At 40.1% G+C, this 14329-nt stretch overlaps 1 protein-coding gene across 1 annotated transcript in view; it reads left to right on the top strand.

The window, feature by feature from the left end:
• Zswim6 (zinc finger SWIM-type containing 6) overlaps window positions 1–14329 on the top strand; it is a 167172-nt gene that overhangs the window by 93806 nt on the left and 59037 nt on the right. Inside the window, 1 exon segment of the mRNA XM_027401515.1 lies at window positions 6589–6945. Coding sequence (XP_027257316.1) covers window positions 6589–6945 — 357 coding nt within the window.

The raw sequence follows: 14329 nt of genomic DNA, 5'->3' as shown, positions 1-14329 counted from the left end.
CTTTCTTTAAAAAAAAAAAAAAAAACAAAGACAAAACTGTAATTCCCAATAAGAATATCTTACTGAAATGAGGGACATCATCTCTGTTTGTGCAAATCCCTTTAATGTCTGTCCTGAAGAAAATCCAGCTCTTTTCTTTATCTCTGTTACGGTAGCCTACATCATGTCAGCCTCTTGAAACTAAATATGCACCAAGGAGAGACGGTGTAAAAGGTCACTAGTGTCTAGGTGTAATTATGAAAGATTTTGTTATCATGGATGCTCTGAGAGTCACTAGAGGATTCGGGGGCGGGGGTTAGTATCCTATTTTAAAACTCACTGCATTAAAATATTTACAAATTTATAGTTAATTTTAGAATGCTCTCCAGAATATCTTTTAGTTTCTCTGCATATGAGATTATCAGTGTTAAGTAGGGAAATGGGCAAAGAAGATCTGGGATGAGCAGAGATACAAGTGATTAAGTTTTTCTGTTTTGTTCTCAAGTAACAATGATTCTTCTAGTGTTTCCCTCATCTCTTGCCTCCAAAAGCTTTGTGATTTCTCTTTACTTTCCAAGCCCCCTTTGAGAGCAACCTCCTCCCACAAGATTCCAGTAGCTTAGAAAAAGAAAGTGTTATAGATGAAGGGAACGTTTCCACACCCCTCTGTTTCTCCAGCTGGGAAGGGAAGGAAAGGGAAATAAAATTTAATGAGCACTTTTACTATGTGCCAGGTGCTTTACACATGTTATTTCATTTTAATCCCCCAAGCAGCCTTGCACCGTGTTTCTAGCCACATACTTGCACAAATAAAGTGAGACTCAAAAAGGCTGAGTAATGCGTTCAAGGCACACAGCATCTAAGAAGCAGCACCCCCAGTGGGCCCGAAGTCTATCCCAAGGCCTGCTTGATGCTGCCCTACCTTACAGTTTTCATTCTGTTCCTGAAGGCTGAGAATGTGGAACTAATGGGATAAGAAAACAGTTTACTTTGTGAGTTCTTCCGTTCTTCGTGATTAACGTCCTAATAGATAATATCTTGTAGAGTCAAGCAAATATTTTTAAAGTTTTTTTTTTTAATTTTCATGCATATGTATCATATACTTAGTTCTCAACGATTTTAGCCTGAAGCCATCCTCCCACCCTTCTCTTGCTGGCCTCATCTGTCCACAAAAGAAGGCTCCTTTCCACTTTTATAACAAATACCTTCTATTGCTGTCACTTCCCTGTTTTCCTCCCTTAATAATGCTTACACACACACACAAACACATGCACTCTAGATTCTGTGTGTACAAGCTAAAACACAGTATATTTGCTTTTGAACCTTGCTTAACAGTGATCTCTAGTTCCGCCCATTCATTTTCCTGCAAATGCCATGATTCCATTTGTGGCTTTTTTTTTTTTTTAATGTCCAAATAAAATTCCTTTCTGTATGTGTACCTTGTTTTCTTTAGCCATTCTCCTGTTGGTGGGCATGAGTTCAGTTCTGTTATTTCTATTGTGAATGTCCCAGAAACAAATGTGGTGTGCAAGTGTCTGTTATGCTATTTTGCCTTTTGGTATGACCCAGAAGTGGGTCATACCAAAAGGCAGCTGGGTCATGGTAGTTCATTTTTTGCTCTTTGGAGACCCTCCGTGCTATCTTCTGGGTGGCTGCACTAGTCTACTTCCCACCAGCGGTGTACAAAGGTTGCTCTGATCCCACATCTTTGCCAGCATTTGTCGCCATGTGTTTTCTCGGTGACAACAATTCCGACTGTGGTGAGATGGATATTTAAAGAGTTTTAATCCTGTTCCTCTCTCTGATGGTTAAGGTTGTTGAACACTTTTTCATTTACTCCCGTTTTTTTCCTTCCTTCCTTCCTTCCTTCCTTCCTTCCTTCCTTCCTTCCTTCCTCCGTCATTTCAGTTCATTAGCCCACTTTGCTGATTGTATTTTTGTTGTTTAGTTTTTGTGGCTCCGTAAATATTCTAGCTGTTAATTTCTACTTGCTGGTGATTACTTCCTTTACTATGCAGAAGCCTTTTATTTTTTGTAGAATTCCATTTGTTAGTCCTTGGGGTTTTGCCTTATCATTAGATTCCTTGTCTGTGTCTAAGTCTTGAAGCATTTTCCTCAAACCATTTTCAAGTTTTTGTTTTTTTTGAGACAGGATTTTTCTGTGGCTTTGGAGCCTGTCCTGGACTAGCTCTTGTAGACCAGGCTGGTCTTGAACTCACAGAGATCTGCCTGCTTCTACCTCACGAGTGCTGGAATTAAAGGTGTGCAACACTAATGCTCAGTGCAATTTCAAGATTTTAAGTCTTACAATTAAGATCGGCTTTGACTTGTATGACTTTGGACTTGACCCAAGGATGTGTATAAAGTGAAGAGGGAATGAAGACAGGGCAGGCACAGAGACCTGTACAGAGAAGCTGAGACTGGATGGGCTGTGTGCTCAGATGGAGATTTGGCAGCACTCTGGAAGCTCGGTGTTTTCATTGATTATGCACTGATGCACGGGGGAGTGAGTTTATTGCATGTGCCCAAGAAGTTTACTGTATACACTAAATTAGAAGGTGCCTTAGGTAGTGTCAGTAAGAGGTCTCTGTAGGGAAGCAGTTTTAGGTTGCACTTAACCGGAGGAGGAAACTGGTTGATACTATCTCCATCACTGGTTTAGGTAGAAGTCAAGTTTTTGTAACATTGTACTTGGACTAGAAGGAGGGTCGGGTTTTCCCCCCTTCTGAGCCTGACCCAGGGAAGGCTTAGCCATTCCCATGCATATGAGGAATTGAGGTCCTTGACATGATTGTGTTCATGTTAATAATGCACTCAGGATTTCATCTATGCTGTACAAAAGCCTCTGGTCCATTTTGTGTTTTTTTTTTTTTTTTTTTTTTTTTTTTTTTTGTGCAGGATAAGAGAAATGGAAATAGTTTCTTTTTGATGTGAGTATCTAGTTTGCCAAGTACCATTTGTTAAAGAAACTGATCCCCCCATGTATATTTTTGACACCCAAATTCAGAGGGCTGTGGCTATGTGGGCTTATTTGCAGATCATCTATTCCATGTGTCTTTGTGTCTTTTCTAGTACCATCCATTTTTGTTGCTTGACTGTAGTATGACTTGTAGTCAAGTGTTATGATAACTTCAGATGAACTAAAAATTCAATTAGAAAGAAAGCCAAGGGAAACAAAGTGGGCAAAAGAGAAGGACGGGGGAAGAAAAAAGATTGTGGTACTGAAAAACAGCATGTGAATAAAATTAGATGAACAAATGGAGGGTAATAAAAGTATGAACAAAGCCTTCAAAAATATATGTTTAAAATACTGTGAAGTGAAAATAATACTAAGAGAGCAATATAAAAAAGAAGTGTTAGAGTGTATTCATCCCTTGAAAATTAGAGATGCAGGTGTGTGCAGCATGAGGGGGAGTATGGACCCGAGAGGCTCTGGTCTTTCCCTTGCTTTATGCTGGTGCAGAGAAAGTATAGGACACACCTGCTGTCTGTCAGAGCTGTCTCCACATCATCAGCTTTCTCTGCCTACCAAAAGCCTTTGCTGTTCTACTTGGCTTTTTCAGGTGTGGTGTAGGTATGTTCTCTCACCCACCCATTGTGGCTATGCTAGTTCATTTCTCTTTTCCATTTTTGCTGTTGGTAGTATTTTGTCAGTCTGTCCTTCCTTCCTGATCTCCTTTGGTCTACTTGTTTTAGTGATGCTTTTCATTGTGTTTTCTACTTAATTGAAATGCTGCTGTCATCTTCTTTATTGATAATTAAATTAGTGTCTTTTTCAGAGCACCTATTCTGTATCATTGACTCTTGATGATGATTGTGTGTGTGTGTGTGTGTGTGTGTGTGTGTGTATGAGAGAGAGGGGGGGGGAGGAGAGTGAGTCTGTGTGTCTGTGTATGCCCTACATATGTTGCTGAGGATTGATCTCAGGGCCTAGAACATGCTAGGAATGTACCATCCTCCTAGCCTGTATTGTGGATAGTTCACTATCTAGTGTTTCTCTTTTGAGTCCTTAGTTACAGGCTTTGTTGGTGCTTGATCCTAATTATTCTTAATAGTAAAAACTCGGGGTAAAAGTGGAAAGATCCGAGAAGTAAAGGACCAGCCACAGTCACATCTTACCTCTCCCAACTCCTCAGACTGAAAAGGGTTGAGCTCCTGTCTATGACCTGCCTTATCACTTCCTGTCTCTGCCTAGCCATATCACTTTCTGTCTCCTGTCTTTACAGACCTCCAGACCTCTGTGGTTAACTAGTGGCTAGCTCCACCCTCTGATATTCAGGCAAGCTTTATTTGTCAGAACACAAACAAAATAGCACAACACTTTGTCTATGTTTAGAATTCTCCAATATCATTTTTATGGAGGGACAAAGTCTTTCACATGGTAGGCAAGGAGAAAGGTGATCGTGTTAAGTGGGAAGATGTTCGTTCATCATATAAATACCAATTTACAGTTCTACATGCTGTTGTATTTGGCTTCTCTACATGCAAATATGTGACACCTGGAAACAGTTTTCCTTGAATTAAATGTATAGAACATGGTTGGGCCTTTCTTCTGACTCAGATATTTTTTTGGTCTTATCTTTGCCTGTGGCATCCATGCATTTTTATTACATATAATACATCTGGTATGTACTAAGGCAAGATTGCCCTTAGGTTTTGTGTTTTTTGTTTCTTTTGTTTTGTTTTTGACATTTTCTCAAATGTTTTTCTTTATGTATTAACTTTCTTAATGGGTAAAAACATAAGAATCAAAAGACTTATTTTCTATATATCCTTTCCTTAATTGCATCCCCCCCTCCAAAAAAAATCTCTTGATAAAAGTGGTAAAGGAAACTAGAGTATCTGTTTTTGAATAGATTGTATTTGTAGGGGGGAAAAAAACTTAAATATCTACTACCACAGTTTTCAAATTTTCCTATTGTGAACAATAGTTTGTGTTTATTGAATAGGCTTTATAATTGATTTATTTGGTAAAAAAATATTACAACACATTTATTTTGTTAAAATGAAACTACTGCCGGGCATTGGTGGCATATGCCTTTAATCCCAGCACTCGGGAGGCAGAGGTAGGTGGATCACTGTGAGTTCGAGGCCAGCCTGGTCTCCAGAGCAAGTGCCAGGATAGGCTCCAAAGCTACACAGAGAAACCCTGTCTCGAAAAACAAAAAAACAAAAACAAAAAAAAGAAAGAAACTACCTCACTCTAGGAGGTTTGTGTTCTTTGGAGCAGTGGTCTGGGTGATAGTGAGTGGGGTTCTGATGTGTGAATTGTTGGTATTGTGTGCTAAACACTCTCAAGCCTCGTGCAACACTTACCCAGTTTCATGTGGTTTGTGAAGGGGAACTCAGTCACCAGCTTGAAAAATTTTTAGTATAAATAGCAGAAGACCAAAAGAACACTGAGAGCTCCATTATTTAGCACTCAAAGTTTCTGTCAGGCATTTGAAATCATGAGGTAAATTTGAGCCCTTGATGTTCCCAAAGGGATCTCCTTGTCTCCTTCAGGTTTATCCCTCAGGAATGAGTTTGTCTTTGGGGATAGGTGGCTAGCTAAATAGTTTATCCACTGCCACTACCCAGCCCCCCCCCCCCACACACACACACACTACAGGGTAACTTTCCCATGCACTTAGGGGAAAAGTATAGGTTTTTTCACTGACCAAGTGGGTCACAGCTGTACACAGTGGTTGTGGGAGGCTTAGCTAGAACTCTCCAAGGGCAAATGACTTCCTCGGTGGGGCGAGCATTGTATTTCTGGATCATTATAAACAGTGTCCAACTGGCCACTAATGATGGAACTTGTAGAAGATTCCTGTCTCTTTCTAAATTGAAAGTGTGTTCTCTATAATGCCATTTTCTTACTGGTGATACTGTACTATGGAGGGACTTATACATATGTTTAACCTTGTATCTAAGCTTTCCTCTGTGCCAGTTATTCAGACTGTGTAGGTTTTACAGCTCTTCCTATAGGTGCTGTGGCTAGATACTGCAATTTGAAGGCATATATCATATATACATAAATATATATACATGCATACACACAAAGTCTCTCTCTCTCTCTCTCTCTCTCTCTCTCTCTCTCTCTCTCTCTCTCTCTCTCTCTCTCTCTCTCTCTCTCCAAAGAGTATTACAGTAAGAAGTTTCCCTGGTCAAAGTTAGTGAAAGGGGCCTCCCCTAACTTTGCAGTGTTGATTGGTAGCTTCGTGGCAGACGTTTTAAAATAAGTATGAAGGGAGGGTACAGTTTGGATGTGAAAAAAAGCTGAATAAGGCAGGTGCCATACACTTTAAAATGTACAGGTACAAGAAGGAAGACTACTGGTGTCCCTCTGATCTAGATCTTAGTCGTGTATCCTACTTGATGTAGCTATGACTAATAGGATCAAGGTGTGCTGCAATTGTTTTAATTTTGGTTTGCAAAGGACCTCAGTCCTGTTGGTTACCCTTTGTCCTCTCATCCCTGGTTGAGAAGTTGGTGCTTATGAGTGGTGTGACCATTTCTGCCCATTCTTTTCCCTGCTGTGCTGTCCAGAGCCACCTGTTTTCGAGCATTAGGACTTCCCTTAGCATCTGAGTACTGAAGCTGACCTTTGCCATTCTTGTCACCCAGGTTTCCACTTGAGTGGTACAGTGACAGAACCTGCAATACAATCGGAGCCAGAAACCATTTGCAACGTGGCCATCAGCTTTGATCGTTGCAAGATTACCTCAGTGACCTGCAGCTGTGGAAACAAGGACATATTTTATTGTGCCCATGTTGTGGCACTGTCTTTATACCGCATCCGCAAGCCAGATCAGGTCAAACTGCACCTTCCCATCTCAGAGACTCTCTTCCAGATGAGCAGAGACCAGCTGCAGAAGTTTGTTCAGTATTTGATCACAGTGCACCACACCGAAGTCTTGCCAACTGCTCAAAAGCTAGCAGATGAAATTCTTTCCCAGAACTCAGAAATCAACCAAGTTCATGGTGAGTATGACAGATGATGTCAATTTTCTCTGGATTATTTTTCATTTATCAGTTCAATTATGCATAAAATGAATTAAGTATGAGAAATAAGTCATCAGTAATGCTCTTTGATAGAGACTAGCTTTGTATCCTACAATATTGCCTTTAAAGGATTTCATGCTAGAAGGCAAGCCCCTTTTGGGGGAGAGCTAGGTAATGGGGTCTTGTTTGGTGTGGCTGAGGCTGGCCTTGAACTCAAATTTGTCCCTCCTCAGCCTCCCACCTCCCCTGGGATTACTTGTATGCCATACCATGCTTGAAGATTCTTACACTTTGTTTAATTTAGCAACATTTCATCTATGGTAGATACTAGTTATACAAAACACTTGTCAGTCTAATGTATACTTTTTAGCCCATGAACATGTGTACATTTCACTTTAAAATTTACTTTCCAGTATAGGTAGTTTCTTATGTGGTACCTTAGAAAAGAAAATAAACTTTAGAAAAGTATTACAACTTATTTAGAGTTTGTGATATGTGGAGCTTTAATAAAAACAGTTGTTTTCTTTGAAATGAACCCTAAAGAATACATGGAACTGTTAAGAAATAACTGCCAACATTTTTTCATATATTAATACAATGTAAATAATATTAGGTTGGGGGAATGACTCATTCACTTAAAGTACTTACCTCCAAAGCAAGAAGACTTGAGTTACATTTCCAGATTCCATGTTTAAAAAGCCAGGCATGATGGCACACTTGTAATTGGCAAACACAGGAAGATCCTTGGGACTTGATGTCCAGCCTGCTTAGCCTACTTAACAAATTTCAGGTCAGTGAGAGGTCCTGCCTCACAAACAAACCAACAAACAGGCACACACAACAAGCAAACAAGTCTGTTCATAGCACCAGAAATAATTTGGCATTGCAATCATTTCCTTGGTGGTAGTGGCATTTTTGCATCATTAGATGCTGGTTTAGCTTGATCTGCTTTTAAACTATATATATCATACAGTATGATTTTTATACATCTCAGTTAAAGTCTTAATAGTAGAGTTTACCCATGTTGTTTCTTGTACCTATAATTTATTTGTTGTTATTTCCTGGATGCTCCCCTGTCTAACAGAATTGCATTGTGGCCCTAATAGACACAATTTAAAAAATAAAAGCAAAATTAGTATTAATGCCATTTTCTGATTCATACTAATAAATACTGCTTAAATATAATTTATATGTTTTAGATAACTGTCATACTTGTTTTCATGTTTTTAATATTATTTTGTAAGTAAAATTTCATATACATACCTCTTAATGAATTAGTAACGTTTTACACTGTTAACGATGACAAGCAATACTGATAGTTCAAAATGGTTGTTTTATGTGTGACTGATATCGTAAATTGTGAGTATCTGCACACACGCGTGTGTGCTCATGTATGCATGTCTGCATGTGCATGAGTATTTTTGAGGATGGCAGGATATTTCTTTTCAGTCATTTAGGAAGTTCATAATTTTTCATGTGAAGTCTGAAATGTGGTATCTGTTTCATGCTTACAACACCCCCAATCACACCAGGGTCACCCTGCAAGTCTGTAGCCATAAGTGGCTGATGATTACCAGACAACATCACATTTCGTTGGCATATTCTTAGTGTGAGAATGCCACTGTTTATTTGTCCATTCCACTGTTACTGGGCCTTGTTTACAATAGAGCTGCTGTGAACATTCTTTTAGAAGTCTCCATGTACTGTGAGATGTGGTTTTTATTTCGGAGGCAAATTTGTGCAGTCACGTTTCTTCTAATGCTCCCATGTCAGGCTCTGCTTTGTTTAAGTGGTATCATAAGGTGTGGGAAGCATTTTACCTGGAAGAGGCTGTCACTGTTAAATGCAGGAGTATGAACAGCTATGATGCGGAAGTACCTTCTGTGACCCACAGAAAGCACATGCATTCAAGAGCTTCTCAAGTAGGCTTCTGCCCTCTAGGAACTTCTTACCTGTCTGCCTTAGGAAAATTCAGATCAGCCAAGAGTCATCCCATTTAGGGCAGTGGTTTTCAACCTGTGGGTCATGACCCCATGGGTTGAACAGCCCTTTCACAGGGGTTGCGTAACAGATATCTTGCATATCAGATATTTACATTATGCTTCACAACAGGAACACAGTTATTGTTACGAAGCAGCAAATAATGTTATGGTTGGGGTCAGCACAACATGAGGAACTTTATTAAAGTGTCACAGCATTAGGAATGTTGACAACCACTGATTTAGGGCTTCTTATTACAGTGTTCAGTGGACATTGGCAAATAGTATATAATTCCTTTATCTGTTTTCTTTTTCCTTAGTTCAAATAACCAGTTAAAGTCACTTGGTTCTCTGAGTTTTAGTTTAACCAAAGGTCCCATCAATAATTATATATTTGATGCATTTCTCTTGCTGTGAAGGTTAACAGCTCCCTAGGTTTCTTATCTAAAAAGATTTTTTTTTTTTTAGTTCATTACCATGTTGAAATTGTGTTCCGAATGAAATATTGTAAACCATGATTGTTTGCAGGGATGTATCACATGACATTTCTTTGAACATTTCTGAGATTGGAACAGCAGCAGTGTTTGGGGGCACTAGGAGGGCCAGCTTGGAATCTCCAAGAACTTCTGTATAACAGCTCTTGAGAGTGAGAGCCCCAGTGCTTTACATTACCAGTTGGCTCACTACCTAATTTCTCACCAGTGTGGGCCTGGAATTGGGCCGTTTACACAAGCTCCCTACTGCCTTCCCCTCTAGTGTGATGGTGTTCAAGAGAGGTGGCAACAAGCCACAGCCTTACACGAAGAAGTGGGAAATGTGTTCTCTGCATGGCCTAACTTTAACTGTTAGATTAATGACTTAATAGAGGGTGGGTTTAAAAGATTAGTTGACCATGTGGATTCTCCTGCCTTCAAATGTCAGTACATAAAACATTCTTTTTTCAAATTAAGTCTGTTTTCAAAACAGTATTTTCTTCTGTGATTTTGTGCTTATAATTTTCATTTGAGAAAAAATGCCTTGAGCATAAATACTGGGGTGATTTAATTTTTCTCTAAGGAGAAGTACCACCTTTTGGTTTTTCGAGACAGGGTTTCTCTGTGTCGCTTTGGAGCCTATCCTGGCACTCTCTCTGGAGACCAGGCTGGCCTTGAACTCACAGAGATCCGCCTGCCTCTGTCTCCCGAGTGCTGGGATGAAAGGCATGCGCCACCAACACCCAGCCGGTAGTTGTATATTTTTAAGGAAACTTTTTGCTTTTATCTTTATATCTTAACAGAACTTTGTACCTTGCATACTGCTTTTTAAAATGAAGTTAGCATCTTTGCAATGTAGGTACCTATAGGTTAGTTGGTTTCCGAGCCTTAACTCTACTCCCCAACTAATATGAATTGGTGCTTTTCTGGCTTTGTTTCCTATTAAAGGAGGTGCAATGGCTAGGTGTGATGGTGTAAGGGGCAGAAGCAGAACTGTGGCTTTGAGGCCTGCCTGGTCTGTATATAGCAAGACTCAGTCTCAAGGCACACTTCAACAGAAATGGCAGTCTAAATTGGCTCATTGTGGCCTAAGGACAGAATATTGATCTTGAGAACTGGAGACCTAAGAGTTCATTATTTGTCTTTGATATGTATTGCCTGATGACTGGGTGGAACACATTTTCTCTCATACTGAAAATGCTTGTCATCTTGTATGACTGCTTGAGAAAAAAGGATGACATGAATATATGTGATGATAATAAGATACTCAACCACATCTTTTTGGGACACTCATATCATACTTTGAGAAGAGAATAAAGGGCTGGCAAGGTGGGTCATTGGGCAAACATGCTTGCCACCAATCCCAGCTACCGGGGTTTAATCCCTGGAACCTCTGTGGGTGGAAAGAGAGAACTGATTCCCACAGGCTGTCTTCTGACCTCCAGCACGCTTGCCATGGCAATTGCACACCCACAAGCCCCTTAGCACATAGTAAATAAAGAAAATGAGGGTTGAGGTGGTCTTCACTGACTTCCCTGAGGGCTAGCCTGGACTGGACAAACTATAGCAAAGGAACAGGTTACAGGAAACTGGTGTTGACCTTGACCTTGAGTAGAAAGTAGGTCATGTAGTGATCTTTTCAAAACCAGACTCTGGGCCAGTTCTTCAGGTAGGCCAGTGCCCTTGCATGTACCCCAGGATAACATCTCAGTCAGTGAGGTTCAGAGGGATTTAATGATTCGATATCTAATAGATCATTCAACTCTGACATTCCTGTAGAAACACAGAAGACAGCCAGGATCCACACTTTAAGTCACATGTCCTTTTGATTTTCCCAAGTGTTCATTTGATACTATTGCATTTCTTTTAAAAATAATTTTATTGAAAATAGATTTTCTTCTCTCTCTCTCTCTCTCTCTCTCTCTCTCTCTCTCTCTCTCTCTCTCATATGAAACTGAGACTATAAATCCATCCTCCCCATCTGTCCTCCTTAATTAACATTCAGATACTTCTGTCTGAATCATTTTATTCATCAGTTTGTATAAGCCTTCCAGTTACCACCAAACAAGTCTACACAGAAGTTCCCTTTTCATTTGGCTGTAAACATGGAGACTCCTGACCTATGTATGTTGGTAGCCTATCTGAGCACAACACATTATAAACACCCCTGAATATTTTGTAAACATTTTCTTTGTTGTTTTTTAAGACAGGTCTCTCTGTGTAGCCCTGGCTGTTCTGGAACTCTCTCTGTAGACCTGGATGGCTTTTACTCAAAGAGATCCACCTCCTGAGTGCTGGGATTAAAGTAAAACCATCTCTTTAAAATTGTCTTGTTCTTTGTAGGAACTTGGCGATTTAGTCTGTATGAGTATGTAAACATATTTCAGACCCACTGGTGAATGACAGTTGGGGTGTCATGTGATGCAGGCCTCATGTCACATTTCTCTTCCCTTTGTTTCCCCATGGGTGGTCATGTCCATTGTAATTGGACTTTCTTTAGCACCCAGCCTTTGCAAGTATCCTAGGGAGAGATTTGATTATTACCAACCTATCTTTATTGTGGAGCAGTCCAATGTTGGCAGTTGGCAAATCAAAGTACAACCTACTGGTGGTCAATTTAATTAATATATGCATTGTGTGGAAGAGACAGTTTCTCTAACTGAACTACTGGAAAAGTTAGTCATGTGAAACCTAAAGAAAACTCTTAAGAATGGATTTTTTAAAGTTATGGTAGTTATGGAAGCATGTGAAGATAAAAAGATGAGTTCCCTGCTCCCAGCACCAGTGTCCCACCATAGCACCCCCTGCAGATAACATTTCTGTGCCCTATAAGATATACACATGTGCACATACAACTTGAAATGTAGTTTTAAAAGAAAAAAAAAAGTTGAACACTTCATTTGTAGTTTGCTCCTATGCGGCGGGGGTTGGGTAGATATAAAACTATCTTGCTTTAGTTTTAGTGTTGTAAAGTGGTGTGCAGTGGTCCCTGGTGTGGGGCGAGTCTTATCATTTACCTCACAGGTGACCTACAACAGGTGCTCTCCCATTTTCCCTGCATGTAAGTTCATAGGGCCATAATTTAGGGCCATAACTTGGTATGTGAGCTTTTGCTTTTGTATTTTAATTGTACTTTTTTTTTTAAAGTAATAGAGTTCCAGTAGTATAAATGCTAGAATGAAGGGTGCATGCATTTTGGATTTCGTAATTACTACCAAATCTCCCTCTAAAAATTATATTTTACCCCAAATATAACCAAAATTTGATGTTTGCATCATGAATTAAATATATCTTAAAAATATTAGTGAACTCTTGTAGTGCAAATGGTAAAAACCCAAAGATAGATATTGGGTTCAAGTTGAAGATTAGAGAAGCAAAGCCACCAGCCACTAGAGAGTCTCACTTTTACCAACGCTCAGACCGAAAGGGCAATCCACCAAACCTCAAACTGCTCCCAGCTGCACTGCTGCTCAGACTCAGTGAGTCTGCCATGCCTTCCTGTCTTCTCCTGCCTTATATTCCTCTCACCACCCAGCCTTATAACTTCTGTCTCCACCTCCCTGATACTGGGGTTAAAGTCGTGAGCTCTGTTTTTCTTTTTGACAGATTCATTCTCATGTAGCCTAGGGTGTCCTTTAACTCACAAATCCATCTGCCTCTGTCTCCTGAGTACTGGGATTAAATGTGTGCAGCACCACTGCCTGGCATCCATCTATGGCTGTGGCTAGCTTTACACTCTGATCTTCAGACAAGCTTTATTAGATCATAAAATATTACCAAAGTCTCTGATCATGTGTATGTTACAGTACATCTTTTACACAGAGGCCTGGTTTTTCACTTTAGCAAAAGAAGTAGCCCTGAAGCTTAATGCCGCTTAATTTGGAGGAATGACAAAATCTCTCACCCATGAGGAGTTTTTTCAGGTGTAATGCAGAGATAGGCTAGGTACTTGAGCTCAGAAGCCTTCATCATGTCCCTTTTCATCTAGGTGTGGCAGTCATCTCTGACTCCCTTAGCCCTCATTTACAGAGTCTCCTCTGTTCCTTTCCTCTTTAGTTGACAGCCCAGTCTCTCCATGTTGGTTAGATAAGCAGATTGCTCTTGTTGCCCATAAGTGGGTCTCTTAGGCCTCCTGAAGACTGAAGTAAATGATAATAAAAGATGAGTAATGGTCAGAGAGGGGGAAATGGTGGAGGAGAGACTGGAAGCTATTTGAGGACCCCGGGATACTTCCATTGGCAAATGTTGCTCTTTTATTTCCTTGACATTAGCTAAAGGAAGCTGACTGGCTGGAGCAGAAGCTCCTCTGCCATCAGCCCCCACAGCTAAGGAAATGGCTGTTCCCCCAGCAGCTTCTGGAGAAGGCACCGTGTTCTCTCCCGGTAGGTAGCAGACTGCATGAGATGGATGTAGAGGACCCAAGGACGGGTCTTGTTGTTTGATCTATGACAGAATTGTAAACTGAAATACAAGCATTATTGTATACCATCTTAATGTGAAAATTAAGGATGAAGTTTAAGTCTTTTCTACAGAACATGTCTATTCAGTTCACAGTATTTTTTTTTTAAGTGTTCTAGTTTTCTCTCTGCTCTAAAGAAAGACATGTTTTTGAGTCTTGAGTCTCCAGACGTTGCTGTTTTGCCCATTTCTCCTCAGAGCCAGTGGTTGATGACACAATTTTGCCTTCCATTTGTATGACAGGTGTTCCCGTTGACTTAATATTTTCTGGCTTAAACAGCAGGCACTGAAGCTATGATAGTATTCTTCTGTAGTCCCTCCAAAAGAAACTAAATCACCTATGCAGTATAGACATCTGCTGCCTGCACTCTGCCTAAATAGAGCAAATTTGATTATTACTTCTAAGTATAAATAGCTAAAAGCATTATTTGGGGGCCAGTGAGATGGCTCAGT

This window comes from Cricetulus griseus, chromosome 2 (genome assembly GCF_003668045.3).
Source record: "Cricetulus griseus strain 17A/GY chromosome 2, alternate assembly CriGri-PICRH-1.0, whole genome shotgun sequence".
Lineage (NCBI taxonomy): Eukaryota > Metazoa > Chordata > Mammalia > Rodentia > Cricetidae > Cricetulus > Cricetulus griseus.
The sequence above is the reverse complement of the archived record's forward strand: the minus strand, read 5'-3'. Positions and strand labels throughout refer to the sequence as shown.